Raw genomic sequence first — 21,917 nt, forward strand, 5'->3', positions numbered from 1 at the left:
TGCATACATTCTACATAGTAGGTGGGGTGGTCGCCACACAGGTCAGAATTGAACCCACTACCCTGGCGTTACAAGCGCCATGCTCTACCATACTGAGCTACAGAAATCAACAATCAACTTTGTTCATGAATGTTTAACAGCCTGGGCAGAGACTGAAGTCTGAAAGGACCTTCCTCAAACTGTTCATGACAGCTGTCTGACGCTCATATAATGTGAAACTCCTCCACTGTAATCTCTCCTCTCACTATGAACATATTGCTCTGCTGTGCTTTAGCTCCTCTGCAGTTTTACAGCAACACATTTGCTAGAACTGACAAGAAGAGAGCATTAAACAAGAACACACTATACACTTCTTGTTCTATATAATTGTAGACTTGTTCTAATTAATCAATCAATCAAATGTATTTTATAGATCTCTTCTTTTTTTACATCAGCAGCTGTCTCAAAGGGCTTTACAGAGACCTATTGCAGCCTTTTACATCAGGTCAGCAGCTGTCTCAAAGGGCTTTACAGAGACCTATTACAGCCTTTTACATCAGGTCAGCAGCTGTCTCAAAGGGCTTTACAGAGACCTATTGCAGCCTTTTACATCAGGTCAGCAGCTGTCTCAAAGGGCTTTACAGAGACCTATTACAGCCTTTTACATCAGGTCAGCAGCTGTCTCAAAGGGCTTTACAGAGACCTATTGCAGCCTTTTACATCAGGTCAGCAGCTGTCTCAAAGGGCTTTACAGAGACCTATTGCAGCCTTTTACATCAGGTCAGCAGCTGTCTCAAAGTGCTTTACAGAGACCTATTACAGCCTTTTACATCAGGTCAGCAGCTGTCTCAAAGGGCTTTACAGAGACCTATTGCAGCCTTTTACATCAGGTCAGCAGCTGTCTCAAAGTGCTTTACAGAGACCTATTACAGCCTTTTACATCAGGTCAGCAGCTGTCTCAAAGGGCTTTACAGAGACCTATTACAGCCTTTTACATCAGGTCAGCAGCTGTCTCAAAGGGCTTTACAGAGACCTATTGCAGCCTTTTACATCAGGTCAGCAGCTGTCTCAAAGGGCTTTACAGAGACCTATTGCAGCCTTTTACATCAGGTCAGCAGCTGTCTCAAAGGGCTTTACAGAGACCTATTGCAGCCTTTTACATCAGGTCAGCAGCTGTCTCAAAGGGCTTTACAGAGACCTATTGCAGCCTTTTACATCAGGCCAGCAGCTGTCTCAAAGGGCTTTACAGAGACCTATTGCAGCCTTTTACATCAGGTCAGCAGCTGTCTCAAAGGGCTTTACAGAGACCTATTACAGCCTTTTACATCAGGTCAGCAGCTGTCTCAAAGGGCTTTGCAGCAGAGACCTATTACAGCCTTTTACATCAGGTCAGCAGCTGTCTCAAAGTGCTTTACAGAGACCTATTGCAGCCTTTTACATCAGGTCAGCAGCTGTCTCAAAGGGCTTTACAGAGACCTATTGCAGCCTTTTACATCAGGTCAGCAGCTGTCTCAAAGTGCTTTACAGAGACCTATTGCAGCCTTTTACATCAGGTCAGCAGCTGTCTCAAAGGGCAAAGACCTATTGGCCTTTACATCAGGTCAGACCTAAAGGGCTTACAGAGACCTTTTTTACATCAGGTCAGCAGCTGTCTCAAAGGGCTTTACAGAGACCTCAAAGGGCTTTACAGCCTTTTTACATCAGGTCAGCAGCTGTCTCAAAGGGCTTTACAGAGACCTATTGCAGCCTTTTACATCAGGTCAGCAGCTGTCTCAAAGGGCTTTACAGAGACCTATTGCAGCCTTTTACATCAGGTCAGCAGCTGTCTCAAAGGGCTTTACAGAGACCTATTACAGCCTTTACATCAGGTCAGCAGCTGTCTCAAAGGGCTTTACAGAGACCTATTGCAGCCTTTACATCAGGTCAGCAGCTGTCTCAAAGGGCTTTACAGAGACCTATTGCAGCCTTTTACATCAGGTCAGCAGCTTTCTCAAAGGGCTTTACAGAGACCTATTGCAGCCTTTTACATCAGGTCAGCAGCTGTCTCAAAGGGCTTTACAGAGACCTATTGCAGCCTTTTACATCAGGTCAGCAGCTGTCACATTGTTCCAAAATAAGGTTAGGATGCTGATGAGAGAGCTGTCTCAAAGTCTATCAATAGCTGATGACTTCAACATGTATGATGACATGATGATGATGATTAGGAGAATGATGATGGAAGTCTTTGCTAATAGATGTACGGTCAGGCTTTTTTTACTAAGCACCTCCAGTGTTTCTCATCATCCTTCACATGGTGTTTGAAGTTATGTTGTACTTTGTTTGTTATTTGACTTTAGTTTTAGATGAACTACACTAACCTTTGCTGGTGACTGGGTTACAGGAGCCCTGGAGGTGGCGAGGAGGAGCCCGTTTGCCTGCTGGTTCAGTTCTATGCTCTACTGCTTCGGAGGGGGAATTCTCTCTGGTCTCATGATGGCTGAGGCCCCCATAGCCCCTCTGTCCAACAGCATCAACGTCCTCATGGCCTCAGTCATCTGGTGAGTGGATGAGAGAGAGAGAGAGAGAGAGAGAGAGAGAGAGAGAGAGAGAGAGAGAGAGAGGAGAGAGAGGTCAGAGAGAGAGAGAGAGAGAGAGTTTGTTAGACTTTAGTTTTAGAGAGAGAGAGCCCTGGAGAGAGAGAGAGAGAGAGAGAGAGGTCTCATGATGGCTGAGGCCCCCAGAGAGAGAGAGAGAGAGTGAGAGAGAGAGAGAGAGAGAGAGAGAGAGAGAGAGAGAGGAGAGAGAGAGAGAGAGAGAGAGAGAGAGAGAGAGAGAGAGAGAGAGAGAGAGAGAGAGAGAGAGAGAGAGAGAGAGAGAGGGAGAGAGAGGAGGCTGAGAGGTCCCGATAGCCCTTCTGTCCAACAGCACTAACGTCCTCATGGCCTCTGTCATCTGGAGGGGGGAGGGAGAGAGAGGGAGGAGGGTTCACAGGATTACATATGGTAAAGACATTTGACCAGTAGAATACTGTCTGTGGACCCTGAAAACCACTGTACCGTAGATTCCCTATGAGGCTCAGTGGTGGAAAAAGTACTCAATTGTCATACTTGAATAAAAGTAAAGATGCCTTTTAATAGAAAATGACTCAAGTAAAATACTCCTTGAGTAAAAGTGTAAAAGCATTTGGTTTTAAATATACTTCAGTTTCAAAATGCCTTACATTAAGCAAACCAGACGGCACAATTAAATGTTCTTATTATTTTTTTGTACAGATTAGCCAGGGGCAGCTCCTTGATTAAAAACATCCACCATGCTTCCTCTTCAATACCATAGTGTTTTAGTGCCCTCTGCTGGGCTGAAAGCCAACATGTATTTCAAATCAAATCAAAAGCAAATGGTCACATACACATGTTATGTTATTGTAGGTGTCGTGAAATGCTTGTGTTTCTAGCTCCAGCAGGGCAGTTATATCTAACAATTCACCACAATACACACAGATCTAAAAGTAAAATAATGGAATTAAGAAATATATAAATATTAGGATGACCAATGTCGAAGTCCAGAGAATAAATATATACATATATATAAATATATATAAAGGATTATGGACAGTAAGTATGTGGGTAGAATATTTAGTATATAATACCAGTCAAAAGTTGTAGAACACCTACTTATTAAAGGGTTTTTCTTTATTTGACTATTTTCTACATTGTAGAATAATAGTGAAGACATCAAAACTGTGAAATAACACATGGAATCATGTTGTAAACAAAGTGTTAAACAAATTAAAGTATATTTTATATTTGAGATTCTTCAAATAGCCACCGTTTGCCTTTATGACAGCTTTGCACACTCTTGGCAGCTTCATGAGGTAGTCACCTGGAATGCATTTCAATTAACAGGTGCCTTCTTAAAAGTTAATTTGTGTAATTTCTTTCTTTCTTAATGCGTTTGAGCAAATCAATTGTGTTGTGACTAGGTAGGGGTGGTACACAGAAGATTGCCCTATTTGGTAAAAGACCAAGTTCATATTATGGCAAGAACAGCTCAAATAAGTAAAGAGAAAAAACAGTCCATTTATTACATTAAGACATGAAGGTCAGTCAATCCGGAAAATTTCAAGAACTTTGAAAGTTTCTTCAAGTGCAGTCACAAAAACTATCAAGCACTATGATTAAACTGACTCTCATGAGGACCACCACAGGAATGGATGACCCAGAGTTACCTCTGCTGCAGAGGATAAGTTCATTAGAGTTACCAGCCTCAGAAATTGCAGCCCAGATAAATGCTTCACTGAGTTCAAGTAATAGACACATCTCAACATCAACTGTTCAGAGGAGACTGTGTGAATCAGGCTTTCATGGTCAAATTGCTGCAAAGAAACAATGACTTAAGGACACTAATAATAAGAAGAGACTTGCTTGGGCGAAGAAACATGAGCATTGGACATTAGACTGGGAGAAATATGTCCTTTGGTCAGGAGTCCAAATTGGAGATTTTTGTTTCCAACCGCCGTGTCTTTGTTTTGCTGGTGATACTGTGTGTGATTTATTTAGAATTCAAGGCACATTTAACCAGCATAGCTACCACAGCATTCTGCAGCGAAACGCTATCCCCATCTGGTTTGGGCTTAGTGGGACTATCATTTGTTTTTCAAGAGGACAATGACCCAAAACACACCTCCAGGCTGTGTAAGGGCTATTTGACCAAGAAGGAGAGTGATGAGTGCTGCATCAGATGACCTGGTCTCCACAATCACCTGACCTCAACCCAATTGAGATGGTTTGGGATGAGTCGGACCGCAGAGTGAAGGAAAAGCAGCCAACAAGTGCTCAACATATGTGGGAACTCCTTCAAGAATGTTTGAAAAGCATTGCAGGTGAAGCTGGTTGAGAGAATACCAAGAGTGTGCAAAGCTGTCATCAAGGCAAATGGTGGTTATGTTAAGAATCTCAAATATAAAATGTATTTTGATTTGTTTAACACTTTTTTTGGTTCCTATATGACTCCATATGTGTTGTTTCATAGTTTTGATGTCTTCACTATTATTCTACAATGTAGAAAGTAGTAAAGCCAAAGAAAAACCCTTGAATGAGTAGGTATATCTGTAGAATACGTAGGATAGAATAGTATATGTAGAGCAATAGTTGAATAGGATGGCATTGATTAGAGTACAATATATAAAGTGTCTTCGGAACATATTCAGACCCCCTTACTTTTCCTACATTTTGTTAGGTTCCAGTCTTATTCTAAAATTGATTAAAACAAATTTTTCCCCTCATCAATCTACACACATTACCCCATAATGACAAAAAGTTTTTGCTAATACATTTTTTTAAATAAACTGAAATATCACATTTACATAGAGTTGAAGTTGGAAGTTTACATTACACCTTCGCCAAATACATTTAAACTCAGTTTTTCACAATTCCTGACATTTAATCCTAGTAAAAATTCCCTGTCTTTGGTCAGTTAGGATCACCACTTTATTTTAAGAATGTGAAATGTCAGAATAATAGTAGAGAGAATGATTTATTTCAGTTTTATTTCAGTTTTCACATTCTCAGTGTGTCAGAGGTTTACATACACTCAAATTAGTATTTGGTAGCATTGCCTTTAAATTGTTTAACTTGGGTCAAATGTTTTGGGTAGCCTTTTCTCAGGTCTTGGTATATTTTTATTTTATTTTCCCATGATGTCAAGCAAAGAGGCTTTGAGTTTGAAGATTGGCCTTGACATACATCCACAGGTACACCTCCAATTGACTTTATCAGAAGCTTCTAAAGCCATGACATCCTTTTCTGGAATTTCCTAAGCTGTTTAAAGGCACAGTCAACTTAGTGTATGTAAACTTCTGACCCACTGGAATTGTGATACAGTGAATTATAAGTGAAAAAATCTGTCTGTAAACAATTGTTGGGAAAATGATTTGTGTCATACACAAAGTAGATGTCCTAACCGACTGGCCAAAACTATAGTTTGTTAACAGAAATGTGTGTAGTGGTTGAAAAACAAGTTTTAATAACTCTAACCTATGTGTATGTAAACTTCTGACTTCAACTCTACCTCTACTGGTATATTGTCAAGCCCTGTTTTTTTCCAGACTGAAAAGATTTTATTGCCTCAAAGTTCCTCATCTGTAAGTTGACCTTCACACCAGTCTTTCTGTAAATGTGTTAATTTTACATTATTATTATTATTATTAGAAATAAATCCATACAGTTAACATCAATCAGTGGAAATGGAGGAGACTGAAAAGAAAACTTATGCTTAAAATATTTTGCTTCCTCGTTCAAAATATAATTTGGTGAATCATGGATAACTAACGTTTCTGTAAATTATTTTTGGTAGAATTTCTGTGTTGAAGATTCAAGGAAAATGTTGTGAATTTTTTCCCCATTTTCCATCCAATTCACTTTATTTTTGGAATACATTACACTTGATCGTTCTTGAATAAGTCCCTGGGTTTCTTTTAGTTGTTCCTCTAACCTATTTTGTGCCTCTATAGTACAGTTTCCATTTCCATCTACCTGTGCTGTTACTTCCTCCATTTCCTTTATTAGTCTCATCTCTTTTGACCTAAACTACTTTTGTTTTAATGATGAGTATTATACTGAATGCCATGTAAAAATGGATCTTCTTTTTTTTTTATGATCTGCTAAGCCATCACAATTATACTTACCACAACCAATGTTTGTCAATTATACGTACCATTAAACTTACCATTAAAAAGCGCCATGATGATTAAGTGTCCATATAGCTGTACCATAATAATGTGCACTGTTAAGCATACTGTAGCTGCAACTTGGTAAACATCCAATTGTCCTAATATTCCACCCACTAAAACCTCCCCCCATATCTAGGTCTGTTGTCACTAAGACCATCAGACCATCTCCCTGACTCATGACGCACCTTTGCGTCCTAAGGCAAACACTTGGCCGCCAATTTGCATTGGCCAGAGGGAAATATGGGCAGTCCCATGATAACATAATTGTCTATGAGCCTAAGAGAACAAAACAAATAACATGGAAAAATAGTTTTAAAAATGTTTTAACAATAATAGATCATATCAATATAGATAATAACAGCACAATCTTCTACATGCCTGCTCATATTTGAAAGTTCTAGCAAGGCTATAAGCATGTCAGCCCAGCCTGCTCAGTTCATTGTATGCAATTGTTCATAAAAAAATGTAAATATATGAAAAAAAGAAGAGAAAACAACCTAAATATATCACAAGACCAGTCCCTTTAAAAAAAAAAAAATAGTCCATTACATGCAAGACATATTTAATGTAGTCCTCATTATATCCTGTTGTATTCTGACAAAAAAAAAGGAAAAAGGAACACAGATTCAAACAGCCGCTAATGACTGCAAGTCAAAATTTGTCTTAGGCATCACATTATATCCTGCTGTGTCGTGCCATGGCTGTGCCAGAGCCGAACGCAAGCCAACCCCGGGGTCTCCCTTATGGGAAGGCATACTCAAGTTCAACTCACAATCGATTCTGACACAACCACGGCACAACAGCCAAGAACACATGCAGTACTGACAATCCAGAGCGAGTAAACCTGTAAAACCAACCCTCTCTCTACCCTACACCCCCTCTCTACCCTACACCCCCTCTCTACCCTACACCCCCTCTCTACCCTACACCCCCTCTCTACCCTACACCCCCTCTCTACCCTACACCCCTCTCTACCCCCTCTCTACACCCCCCTCTCTCCCTACACCCCCTCTCTACCCTACACCCCTCTCTACCCTACACCCCTCTCTACCCTACACCCCCTCTCTACCCTACACCCCTCTCTACCCTACACCCCCTACCCTACCCCCTCTCTACCCTACACCCCTCTCTCTACCCTACACCCCCCTCTCTACCCTACACCCCTACACCCCCTCTCTACCCTACACCCCTCTCTACCCTACACCCCTCACCCTACCCTACACCCCTCTCTCTACCCTACACCCCCTCTCTACCCTACACCCCCTCTCTACCCTACACCCCCTCTACCCTACCCCCTACACACCCCTCTCTACCCTACACCCCTCTCTACCCTACACCCCTACCCTACACCCCCTCTACCCTACACCCCCTCTCTACCCTACACCCCCTCTCCCTACCCTACACCCCCTCTCTCCCTACCCCCTACACCCCCCTCTCTACCCTACACCCCCTCTCTACCCTACACCCCCTCTCTACCCTACACCCCCTCTCTACCCTACACCCCCTCTCTACCCTACACCCCCCCTCTCTACCCTACACCCCTCTCTACCCTACACCCCCTCTCTACCCTACACCCCCTCTCTACCCTACCCCCCTCTCTACACCCCCTCTCTACCCTACACCCCCTCTCTACCCTACACCCCCCCTCTACCCTACACCCCCCTCTCTACCCTACACCCCTCTCTACCCTACACCCCCTCTACCCTACACCCCCTACACACCCCTCTCTACCCTACACCCCCTCTCTACCCTACACCCCTCTCTACCCTACCCCTCTCTACCCTACACCCCTCTCTACCCTACACCCCCTCTCTACCCTACACCCCCTCTCTACCCTACACCCCCCCTCTCTACCCTACACCCCCTCTCTACCCTACACCCCTCTCTACTCTCTACCCTACACCCCCTCTCTACCCTACACCCCCTCTCTACCCTACACCCCCTCTCTACCCTACACCCCCTACACCCCCTCTCTACCCTACACCCCTCTCTACCCTACACCCCTCTCTACCCTACACCCCCTCTCTACCCTACACCCCCTCTCTACCCTACACCCCCTCTCTACCCTACACCCCCTCTCTACCCTACACCCCCTCTCTACCCTACACCCCTCTCTCTACCCTACACCCCCTCTCTACCCTACACCCCTCTCTCTACCCTACACCCCCTCTCTACCCTACACCCCCTCTCTACCCTACACCCCCTCTCTACCCTACACCCCCTCTCTACCCTACACCCCCTCTCTACCCTACACCCCCTCTCTACCCCCCCCCTCTCTACCCTACACCCCCTCTCTACCCTACCCTACCCCCCTCTCTACCCTACACCCCCTCTCTACCCTACACCCCTCTCTACCCTACACCCCCCCTCTCTACCCTACCCTACACCCCCTCCCCCTACACCCCTCTCTACCCTACACCCCCTCTCTACCCTACCCTACACCCCCTCTCTACACCCCCTCTCTACCCTACACCCCTCTCTACCCTACACCCCCTCTCTACCCTACACCCCCTCTCTACCCTACACCCCCTCTCTACCCTACACCCCCTCTCTACCCTACACCCCCTCTACCCTACACCCCCTCTCTACCCTACACCCCTCTCTACCCTACACCCCTCTCTCTACCCTACACCCCTCTCTACCCTACACCCCCTCTCTACCCTACACCCCTCTCTACCCTACACCCCCTCTACCCTACCCCCTCTCTACCCTACCCCCTCTCTACCCTACACCCCCTCTCTACCCTACACCCCTCTCTACCCTACACCCCCCTCTCTACCCTACACCCCCCTCTCTACCCTACACATTATGTTTTTTATTCCAGGGTCGTTGCTCTATCACCTCTATCCACATTTCTTGGTTTTGGTAGGTTTTAAAAGTCACAGTGGGAACAACATCCCCTATACACTTCCTGATAAACTCAGTCACCGTGTCCGTGTATACATCAATGTTATTCTCAGAGGCAACCCGGAACGTATCCCAGTACGCGTGATCAAAACTATCTTGAAGCATGAATTTCCGATTGGTCAGACCAACGTTGAACAGACCTTAGCACGGATACTTCCTGTTTGAGTTTCTGCCAGTATTTTTTTATAGAGTAGCTTACTGACTGTTGAACTAGATTGTTTGTTTATTTTGTCTCAATCCAAGATTTAATTTAGACATAGATTGTTTATATTGTCTCAATCCAATATTTAATTTAGATATGGATATTTAAGAACCTGTGTTTGTCAGGTTCTGGTTACCTTTTGCATTATACTGTATAAGTATAATGGAAGAGTGTCTTCTGCCTTGAGAGAGTTTTGATCAGTGGAGGCTGGTGGGTGGAGCTATTTGAGGACGGGCTCATCGTAATGGCTGGAATGGAATTAATGGAATGGAGTCAAACATGTGGCATCCATTTGTTTGATGTGTTTGAAACCATTCCATTCTAGCCACTACAATAAGCCTGTCCTCCTATAGCTCCTCCCACCAACCTCCTCTGATTTAGATAGCACCCACATTGGATGATTGTGACTATGCGCTAGTGTGACAGAATATACAAATGAGCGGGTAAATGACCACACAGAAGAATGGACAATAAGCCAGTTACTCAGCCATTAGCCATGCTCCAGGCTGAGATGATGAATCACTGTATCATATCAACACACAAGCTCAAGCCAGGAAATGCACATCATAGAAAACCCAAAACAGAATCATCAGTGTTTGCACACATTGTAACTTTGTCAACTGTGCAGTATTTGTCAGGCATTGAAGGATTGATTTGTTCTCCAGTGGGACGTGAATATTGTATTTATTCAGTTTACTACTTCCTGACTGTATATATTCTTGCCCGGCGACCCCCCCCGCCCGGCGACCAAGGGGGTCACATCATATGTTAGAAAAACGCTTGTCACATGTCTTGTCTTATCATCAGGGGAATGATAATGGCAAGGGGAAGTCATCAACATTTTCAAATAAACAGTAGATATTATTTCATTGTTTTTACCTCTTCAAATATATAAACGCAACATGCAACAGTTTAAAAGATTTTACCGAGTTACAGTTCATATAAGGAAATCAGTCAATATAAATACATTAATTAGGCCCTAATCTATGGATTTCACATGACTGGGCAGGGGTCCCGCAGGTGAAGAAGCCGGATGTGGAGGCCCTGGGCTGGCGTGGTAGAGAAATTAACATTCAATTCTCTGGCAACAGCTCTGGTGGACATTCCTGCAGTCGCTCCCTCAACTAGAGACATCTGTGGTGTTGTGTGACACAACTGCACATTTTAAAGTGGCCTTTTATTGTCCCCAGCAGACGGTGCACCGGTGTAATGATCATGGTGTTTAATCAGCTTCTTTATATGCCATATCTGTCAGGTGGATTGATTATATTGGAAAAGGATAAATGCTCACTAACAGGAATTATTTTTATTTCAGCTCATGAAACATAGGACCAACACTTTACCTGTTGCGTTTATATTTTTGTTCAGCATAATTTGAAAGGAAGGATAAACTCTAACATAGGAGTTACCTTTCAAGTTTATAGGCATTTTCATTAAGAGCAGCTGTTTAGCTGGTAAACAAAGGTTAGCCATGTGTTGGCAAAAATGTATTAAGTCAAGAAAGCTTACCAGCAGCCAGCACCACCACCTATTGACTGGTAGCCTGTTGACTGGTAGCCTGTTGACTGGTAGCCTGTTGACTGGTAGCCTGTTGACTGGTAGCCTATTGACTGGTAGCCTGTTGACTGGTAGCCTGTTGACTGGTAGCCTGTTGACTGGTAGCCTATTGACTGGTAGCCTGTTGACTGGTAGCCTGTTGACTGGTAGCCTATTGACTGGTAGCCTATTGACTGGTAGCCTGTTGACTGGTAGCCTATTGACTGGTAGCCTGTTGACTGGTAGCCTATTGACTGGTAGCCTGTTGACTGGTAGCCTGACTGGTAGCCTATTGACTGGTAGCCTGTTGACTGCCTATTGACTGGTAGCCTGTTGACTTGCCTGTTGACTGGTAGCCTATTGACTGGTAGCCTGTTGACTGGTAGCCTGTTGACTTGACTGGTAGCCTGTTGACTGGTAGCCTATTGACTGGTAGCCTGGTTGACTGGTAGCCTGTTGACTGGTAGCCTGTTGACTGGTAGCCTGTTGACTGGTAGCCTATTGACTGGTAGCCTGTTGACTGGTAGCCTGTTGACTGGTAGCCTGTTGACTGGTAGCCTGTTGACTGGTAGCCTGTTGACTGGTAGCCTGTTGACTGGTAGCCTGTTGACTGGTAGCCTATTGACTGGTAGCCTATTGACTGGTAGCCTGTTGACTGGTAGCCTATTGACTGGTAGCCTGTTGACTGGTAGCCTATTGACTGGTAGCCTGTTGACTGGTAGCCTGTTGACTGGTAGCCTATTGACTGGTAGCCTGTTGACTGGTAGCCTATTGACTGGTAGCCTGTTGACTGGTAGCCTGTTGACTGGTAGCCTATTGACTGGTAGCCTGTTGACTGGTAGCCTGTTGACTGGTAGCCTGTTGACTGGTAGCCTGTTGACTGGTAGCCTATTGACTGGTAGCCTGTTGACTGGTAGTCTATTGACTGGTAGCCTGTTGACTGGTAGTCTATTGACTGGTAGCCTGTTGACTGGTAGCCTGTTGACTGGTAGCCTGTTGACTGGTAGCCTGTTGACTGGTAGCCTATTGACTGGTAGCCTGTTGACTGGTAGCCTGTTGACTGGTAGCCTATTGACTAGTAGTCTATTGACTGGTAGCCTGTTGACTGGTAGTCTATTGCCTGGTAGCCTGTTGACTGGTAGCCTATTGACTAGTAGTCTATTGACTGGTAGCCTGTTGACTGGTTCTATTGACTGGTAGCCTGGACTGGTAGTGTTGAACCTATTGACTGGTTCCTAGCCTTAGCCTGTTGACTGGTAGTTTGACAAGTCTATTGACTGGTAGCCTGAAGTCTAACTGGTAAACTGGTAATTGACTGGTAGCCTGTTGACTGGTAGCCTGTTGACTGGTAGCCTTTGACTGGTAGCCTGGTAGCCTATTGACTAGTAGTCTATTGACTGGTAGCCTGTTGACTGGTAGTCTAACTGGTAGCCTTTGACTGGTAGCCTGTTGACTGGTAATTGACTGGTAGCCTAACTGGTAGCCTGTTGAATAATAAATAAAAGCCTGTTGACTAAAATAAAAGCCTTGACTGGTAGACTATTGACTGGTAGTCTATTGACTGGTAGACTGGTATTGACTGGTAGCCTATGTAGTAGTCTATTGACTGGTAGTCTATTGACTGGTAGACTATTGACTGGTAGACTATTGACTGGTAGCCTATGTAGTCTATTGACTGGTAGCCTATTGACTGGTAGCCTATTGACAGGTAGACTATTGACTGGTAGCCTATGTAGTCTATTGACTGGTAGCCTATTGATTGGTAGACTATTGACTGGTAGCCTATTGACTGGTAGCCTATGTAGTCTATTGACTGGTAGTCTATTGACTGGTAGACTATTGACTGGTAGACTATTGACTGGTAGCCTATGTAGTCTATTGACTGGTAGCCTATTGATTGGTAGCCTATTGACTGGTAGCCTATTGACTGGTAGCCAGATTTTTCAAAGCCTATGTCAGATACTCCAGTGAGTGTAATTTGCTTGACATTAGGTGTTGAGAAATGTCATTAGAATGAATGTAATTCAAAATGTGTTTATTCTGTTGTTGATCGTGATATTCATAACAACATTGGGGGGGATGTCTATGTGTCTTATATTCTAGGTACCTGGTATTCTACTGCCCCCAGGACATGGTGTACTCCTGTACTGCCCTCTTCCCTGTGCGTCTGGTGCTGACGGGCATGAAGGAGGTGACCCGCACATGGAAAGTCCTGGGGGGCGTGGCTGAGGCACACAGCAAGTACAAGGATGGACTGCTGGTGATGATCGCTATAGGATGGGCTAAAGGTAGGCATATCACTTTTTTAATATATACTGTACATATATATATATATATATATACACAGACAAGTCTCTCTTCATGGTGTAGTATAATTTGTTTTTAAGGTAAGTACCTTTGTTTATTGTATACTGACAAGTACATGACAGGGCCAAAAGTATGTGGACACCCCTTTAAGTTATTGGATTAGGCTATTTCAGCCACACCCGTTGCAGACAGGTGAATAAAATCGAGCACACAGTTATGGAATCTTTATAGACAAAAATTGGTAGTAGAATGGACTTTCAGTGACTTTCAATGTGGCACCGTCATAGGATGCCACCTTTCCAACAAGTCAGTTCGTCAAATTTCTGCCCTGCTAGATCTGCCCCGGTCAACTGTAAGTGCTGTTATTGTGAAGTGGAAACGTCTAGGAGCAACAACGGCTCAGCCTCAAAGTGGTAGGCCACACAAGCTCACAGAATGAGACCACAGAGTGCTGAAGTGCGTAGCGAATAAAAATCGTCTGTCCTTGGTTGCATCACTCACTACCGAGTTCCGAACTGCCTCTGGAAGCAACGTCAGCACAAGAACTGTTCATCGGGAGCTTCATGAAATGGATTTCCATGGCCGAGCAGCTGCACACAAGCCTAAGTTCACCATGCGCAATGCCAAGTGTCGGCTGGAGTGGTGTAACGCTCGCTGCCATTGGATTTTCGAGATGTGATGAATCACGCTTCACCATCTGGCAGTCCGACGGAGGAATCTGGGTTTGGTGGATGCACAACCTGCCCGAATGCATAGTGTCAACTGTAAAGTTTGGTGGAGAAGGAATAACGGTCTGGGGCTGTTTTTCATGGTTCGAGCTAGCCCCCTTAGTTCCAGTGAAGGGAAATCTTAACTCTAAAGCATACAATGACATTCTAGACGATTCTGTGCTTCCAACTTTGCTACCAACAGTTTGGGGAAGGCCCTTTCCTGTTTCAGTATAATAATGCCCCAGTGCACAATGCGAGGTCCATACAGAAATGGTTTGTCAATATCGGTGTGAAGAACTTGACTGGCCTGCACAGAGCCCTGACCTCAACCCCACGAACACCTTTGGGATGAATTGTAACGCCGACTGCGGGCCAGACCTAATCGGCCAACATGATTTTGGAATGAGATGTTCGACACGCAGGTGTCCATATACTTTTGTGTATATGTTGTGAATGCAATGCACACAACCATACAGATTAAGGGCTTGTAAGTAAGCATTTCACTGTAAGGTCTACCTATACCTGTTGTTGCGCAAGTGACAAATACAATTTGATTTGATTCTGTGAACTTCTGGCCACCATGCGCTATGCTAGGGAACCACTACACAGTGGTGTAGTTCAGAGTAAATACAGTTTATCCACCTTTTGCAGGAAAATGCATTGAAAGTATAGGCAGCGTTACCTCTTTTACTGCGACCAACAGTCAGAGTTTACCCACCTATTTTTATTTTTACCACTACATCACCGGTAGCACTGTACGTGTACAAGCATGTGGAAGATATGGCCAGATCTAGTACACACACGCAGATATATAAACTCTCCCCCACACATTTAATATAAATTGGTTATAAATCCATTTGAGGGGGGCTGTTGGTAATCAACAAGACAAGTTTCAGGAACGTAATGGAAATTAAACTCATTACTATTGTGGTTATTAGTCCTGACCTTTTGGTCCGTATGAATGCTTCTAAATAACATGAGGTTGCATTGACACTAATTGTGATCCTGAAGATTATAGTTTCGCTGTTCAGACCTGTGCTTTGAATAGCAAGCAGCCCTTACACATCACAAAGAAATAGAGCTATCTGATTTGACTTTGTTGAGTTGTTATTAGACATTAAGGCTATTCAGCTACTAGCCTGGTTTCAGATCTGTTTGTGCTTTATAGCAAACTCCTTTTTATGCCAAACAGACCATAGGAGCCAGACAGCACAAACGGTTCTATAAAGATGTTCTACCAGTCCAGGACAATGACGCAGGGTCGTATCTCTTTCTCTTCAGGTGCTGGAGGAGGTCTGATCAGTAATTTTGAACAGCTGGTCAGAGGAGTCTGGAAGCCAGAAACCAATGAGCTTCTCAAGATGACCTAGTAAGTCCCCTCCTCTCCCAGAGCTGGTACTGTAGGATCAGTTAGTAATTCCCCTGCTCTCCCAGAGCTCGTACTGTAGGATCAGTTAGTAATTCCCCTGCTCTCCCAGAGCTCGTACTGTAGGATCAGTTAGTAAGTCCCCTCCTCTCCCAGAACTCGTACTGTAGGATCAGTTAGTAATTCCCCTGCTCTCCCAGAGCTCGTACTGTAGGATCAGTTAGTAATTCCCCTCCTCTCCCAGAGCTCGTACTGTAGGATCAGTTAGTAAGTCCCCTCCTCTCCCAGAGCTCGTACTGTAGGATCAGTTAGTAATTCCCCTGCTCTCCCAGAGCTCGTACTGTAGGATCAGTTAGTAAGTCCCCTCCTCTCCCAGAACTCGTACTGTAGGATCAGTTAGTAATTCCCCTGCTCTCCCAGAGCTCGTACTGTAGGATCAGTTAGTAATTCCCCTCCTCTCCCAGAGCTCGTACTGTAGGATCAGTTAGTAAGTCCCCTCCTCTCCCAGAGCTCGTACTGTAGGATCAGTTAGTAAGTCCCCTCCTCTCCCAGAGCTCGTACTGTAGGATCAGTTAGTAATTCCCCTCCTCTCCCAGAGCTCGTACTGTAGGATCAGTTAGTAAGTCCCCTCCTCTCCCAGAGCTCGTACTGTAGGATCAGTTAGTAAGTCCCCTCCTCTCCCAGAGCTCGTACTGTAGGATCAGTTAGTAAGTCCCCTCCTCTCCCAGAGCTCGTACTGTAGGATCAGTTAGTAATTCCCCTGCTCTCCCAGAGCTCGTACTGTAGGATCAGTTAGTAATTCCCCTGCTCTCCCAGAGCTCGTACTGTAGGATCAGTTAGTATGTCCCCTCCTCTCTGAGGCCTCGTACTGTAGGATCAGTTAGTATGTCCCCTCCTCTCTGAGGCCTCGTACTGTAGGATCAGATCCTGCCATTAGCATATGCTTGTCTCAAAGATTAAGCCATGCAAGTCTAAGTACACACGGCCGGTACACACGGACAGTGAAACGGCGAATGGCTCATTTAATGAGCCACTGTACCGGCCGTGTATACTGAGACTTGCATGGCTTAATCTTTGAGACAAGCATATGCTACTGGCAGGATCAACCAGGTAGCAACTCACAACTTAGATGTTGTACCTGTCCCCTCCTCTCTGAAGCCTCGTACTGTAGGATCAGTTAGTATGTCCCCTCTTCTCTGAGGCCTCGTACTGTAGGATCAGTTAGTATGTCCCCTCCTCTCTGAGGCCTCGTACTGTAGGATCAGTTAGAAGGAGGATAGAATAATGTGTCTGTTTGTGTTGTTTATAGCTAACTCCTATGTTCGGCATGACAAGGACTAGCAACGCGCATGACCCGCCCTCCTGAGGATCTGTCTTTTTTCAGCCATCTATTTCCTGTGCAAAATCCACTTGTCATTTAAATCTCGCTGGATTCATTGCATTCATTTTACTCCTGCTACTCTTTCATACTTCTGTCTTTTTTTGCCCCGTTAACTTTACGACCACGTAAAGATTTGTAATGACCTGTCAAACACATCCCAGTAATGGCTGAAATGGACTCAATGGAATACATTGTCTTTCCGTTGCCTCTATAAGAACGATAAAGCTTAGTCGGGATTTAACGCACCATCTCAACACTTACACGAGAAGAAAGATAACTTTATTTTTATGGGTGTTATTTTTTGTGGATTTGAAAAAAGTTATAATTTAATATAATTGAAATGATTACTAATGAAATGCCTTGAAATGAAAGCTACTTCCCGAAAATTAACATTCAGATTGTACTGATGTTATGTCTGATCTCGCAAACATTGGAAAGTCTGTATACATGTTGATAGGTGTAATCTAGAGCCAAGCATGTTGATTTTTAATCTGAGGGCATCCGGCTGTTGACACACCTTGTTGAATTATGCAGCAGAACGTGACAACAACAGTAATTCATGACGCAGTCTATACAGCACAGGTGATTGCATGTAGGCCTAGGCCCCTAGATAGAGCAAGGTTTTGGTGGTTTCAGCCACGCCCCACCCCTTTACGTTAATGTATGCAAATATGCAAATACACCGGGGTGTTTATGCAAATGAAGCACATATAATTTTCTTTATTTTAACACAAAATAATACATTTGACAATAAATTGAATATCTGAATTCAAATAAAACCCTGGACTCATTATTTGTTAGAATGTTTGGAGTATCTTCATCCATTGTCCAAATGTTGCATTTATTACAATTGTTTAAAAAGACCAATTGACAATTTTGATGACTGTTGCTACAATGACGTGTCAAACTCATTCCATGGAGGGTCGAGTGTCTGCGGGTTTTCGCTCCACCCTTGTACTTGATTGATGAATTAAGGTCATTAATTACTAAGGAACCCCCCTTACCTGGTTGTCTAGGTCTTAATTGAAAGAAAAAAAGAAAAACCTGCAGACACTCAGACCCCGGTGGAATGAGTTTGATACCTCTGATGTAGGCTTTACAGCACAAACTGAACTGAGACCAGGCTAGGTCTGTGTAATGTTGTACACAGAAACCGAATTATGTAATTGGAGAGAGAGAGAGAGAGAGAGAGAGAGAGAGAGAGAGAGAGAGAGAGAGAGAGAGAGAGAGAGAGACTCTCTCCTAGATCTTCTGTCAGACCTGGGCCTGACAGTTAATCTCAGTAAGACACCATTGCCCTAGAGCACACAAACAACTATATATACCTTGGCCTAAACATCCACAAAGCTTTAAATGAGCTGAGTTGACAAGGCAAGAAGGGCCTTCTATGCCATTCAAAGAAACATAAAATTCGACATACCAATTAGGATCTGGCAAAAAATACTTGAATCAGTTACCCAACAAAGAATGCATGCAAAGAAGAATTAGGCCGACATCCGCGAATTATCAAAATCTAGAAAAGAGCCGTTTAATTCTACAACCACCTAAAAGGAAGCGATTCCCAAACCTTCCATAACAAAGCCATCACCTACAGAGAAATTAACCTGGAGAAGCATCTCCAATCCAAAGTTAAATCTAGAATCGGCTTCCTATTTCGCAACAAAGCCTCCTTCACTCATGCTGCCAAACATACCCTCGTAAAACTGACTATCCTACCGATCCTTGACTTCGGCGATGTCATTTACAAAATAGCCTCCAACACTCTACTCAGCAAATTGGATGCAGTCTATCACAGTGCCATCCATTTTGTCACCAAAGCCCCATATACTGCCCACCTCTGCGACCTGTATGCTTCCATTGGCTGGTCCTCGCTACATATATGTCACCAAACCCACTGGCTCCAGGTCATCTATAATTCTTTGCTAGGTAAATATCTCAGCTCACTGGTCTCCAGCACAACCCACCTGTAGCACGCGCTCCATCAGGTATATTTCACTGGTCATCCCCAAAGCCAACACCTGCTTTGGCCGCCTTTCCTTCCACTTCCTGCTGCCAATGACTGGAAGGAATGGCAAAAATCGCTGAAGTTGGAGACTTATATCTCCCTCACTAACTTTAAGCGTCAGCTGTCAGAGCAGCTTACCGATCACTGCAGCTGTACACAGCTCATCTGTAATTAGCTCCTTCCAACCAACTACCTACCTCATCCCCATATTTGTTTTAGTTTTTCTGCTCTTTTGCACACCAGTATTTCTACTTGCACATCGTCGTCTGCACATATACCACTCCAGTGTAAATTGCTAAATTGTAATTACTTTGCCACTATAGGCCTATTTATTGCCTTACCTCCTTATTTATTTTGCACACACTGTATACAGATTTTTCTATTGTGTTATTGACTGTATGTTTGTTTATCCCATGTGTAACTCTGTGTTGTTTTTGTCGCGTTGCTCTGCTTTATCTTGGCCAGGTCACAGTTGTAAAGGAGAACTTGTTCTCAGCTGGCCTACCTGGTTAAATAAAGGTGAAATAAAATCAATGAAAAAAGAGAGAGAGTTCTGTTCATAGCCATAATGATGAAGTTACTGACCTGACTGACCTCTGACTGTGTGCAGCCCTACTAAGATCACCCTGATAGGAGCAGTGCTGTTCGCCCTGCAGCAGACCCAGTACCTGGCCATCCAGAAGCACCACCTCATGCTGCTGTACACCGTCTTCACTGTTGTCAACAAAGTCAGTCACTAACCTGATCCTAACCCTAGCCCTATCCCTCAACCCTAACACTCACAGGGCAGGGCCTCTACAAAGACATAGGGCCAGTTTCCTGGACCCAGATCAAGCGTAGTCCCAGATCTGTTTGTGCTATATAGCCAACTCCTATGATCATTGTGGCACAATCAGATCTGGGATCAAGATAGATAAAGCCTACACCTGGACCAAAAAGCATGTTCAATGGAGAATCTCAACTACAATTTAGTCCAGAAATGGCTTCAATCTTGATCTGGGAATCCTCCCAATACATAATGTTTATGGAAATCAAAAACATTCTTTCTCCATGTTGACTGTCTCACAACATCCAGTCCATGTTATTTGAATGACCTATCTTATACTTATATTTAGTTATGACTCAACTCTAGTCTTGTATTGCCTCTAGCAGGAGAATTTTGCATCATTTTCTTCTCGTTGCATCATTCCTCCTCCATCCTCTCACAATGAGTGATGTCTCCTGCTCTTGACATCTTGCAAATCTAATCACAGGTTCTCAGAACTCGCCCAACTGTTCGATTAGAGTTACATTTAATCTGATAAATCATACGATAAATCGTGTCTACTTCTTTATTAGTCACTGTTGTAGTCATTCTCATCACTCCATCCTGCCTCTCCATCTCTTTAAATACTTCCATCTATTCGTTTTCCCCCCCAGACAAGTATGACGCTGACCGGCTCCTCCTCTTCGCCCTTCGCTCCCATCGAGTCTGTTGTGCACCGCACGTTCTTTGCCGGGCCGTCGCCATCCTTCACCTCTGAGACCAAGACCTCTGTAGTGAAGAAGGGCACCGGTGAGAGTTTGAACAGAGCAGCGGTCCCTGAGACCTCCAAGGCCCCAGGGTCCTCGTCCAAGACTGCAGAACACAACAGGGGAAAGGGCTCACCAAAGAAGGACAAAGTGCAGTCGGAGAGCACTGAGACAGAGAGCTGCAAGAAGAGTGACTAGAGTCCTTATACTGCATTGTAGTGTATAGAAATAGAATCTATAGAACGGACAGTTGTTTAGCACACTGCAATTTCACTGGTAAAGCCATGGGTGCACTTAATGGGGCTGTCCATTCTATAAATGATATTTATATTCTGTACGGCCCTTCTTATCCTGGCTAGGACAATCTATTCTCTGTGTCCTGTGGCACTGTCATCCTGTGATAGGTCCCAATTTGCTACCACGCCTTTTTTTGTCCTAACCCTTTGATGTTTGTAGATCTGTAAGGTGGAAGCAATATGGTAGAAGCTTCACTACACTGCTTAGGTTCATTGTACACCTATCCAGAACCTTCAGATCTTCAAATATGGAACGGTTATGGGCGAGCGGGAGGAGTACGAAGCAAATTGGGTCTGTCTGTCCCACTCTAGAAAGAGAGCAATAGAATATGTGCTGATTTTCATATATTATACATTAACATAGCTTTATAATCCTTTTCTAATTCTGCGATGATGGATCCTGTTTTCTACAGAGTTTTGGTGAAAAATACTGTTCACTATTGTCCACCACAGCCACTATTTATCTGTATATTAATAATAATATATTCTGTTTTATGTACCCGCATATTTCCTACTATGAAATGTTTTAAGATTTTACATGACAATTTATATAATTATTACTCAGGTCTTCTATTATATTTACGCTTAAGAAAATGCACTTGAATGCAGGAATGTCTAAATGGAATACTTTTTGCAGCTGCAAACACTGCCACTTCTGTGAACTTTAAATTCTATTGAAAAGTAAATGTTCACTTGCACTTTAATCTGACTTGTTGTCGTTCTTATCACAACCGAAATACAAAAACTTGGACATTTGTAAACATCTGTGTGATAAACCTTTAGTTTATAACCTTTTTTAGTTCATCAACTTTTAGTTCATACAAGTAATGTATCTACTGAGTGGAGGAGTGGTCTAAGGTACTGCATCTCAGTGCAAGAGGTGTCACTACAGTCCCTGGTTCAAATCCAGACTGTATCACATCTGGCTGTGATTGAGAGTCGGGCGGCGCACAATTGGCCAAGCGTCGTTTGGCTTTGGCCGGGGTAGGCAGTCGTTGTAAATAATCATT

At 43.9% G+C, this 21,917-nt stretch overlaps 1 protein-coding gene across 1 annotated transcript in view; it reads left to right on the forward strand.

Annotated features, from left to right (window-relative positions):
• The window catches only part of LOC118391628 (trimeric intracellular cation channel type B-like), a 37,492-nt gene extending 15,881 nt beyond the window's left edge, over window positions 1-21,611 (forward strand). Inside the window, exons 2-6 of the mRNA XM_052458473.1 lie at window positions 2,360-2,516; window positions 13,434-13,618; window positions 15,629-15,716; window positions 19,710-19,827; window positions 20,519-21,611. Coding sequence (XP_052314433.1) covers window positions 2,360-2,516; window positions 13,434-13,618; window positions 15,629-15,716; window positions 19,710-19,827; window positions 20,519-20,809 — 839 coding nt within the window. The 3' untranslated portion in view covers window positions 20,810-21,611. The remainder of the gene's footprint in view (window positions 1-2,359; window positions 2,517-13,433; window positions 13,619-15,628; window positions 15,717-19,709; window positions 19,828-20,518) is intronic.
• Window positions 21,612-21,917: the final 306 nt, after the last annotated feature.

Source organism: Oncorhynchus keta, chromosome 12 (genome assembly GCF_023373465.1).
Source record: "Oncorhynchus keta strain PuntledgeMale-10-30-2019 chromosome 12, Oket_V2, whole genome shotgun sequence".
NCBI classification, from domain to species: Eukaryota; Metazoa; Chordata; class Actinopteri; order Salmoniformes; family Salmonidae; genus Oncorhynchus; species Oncorhynchus keta.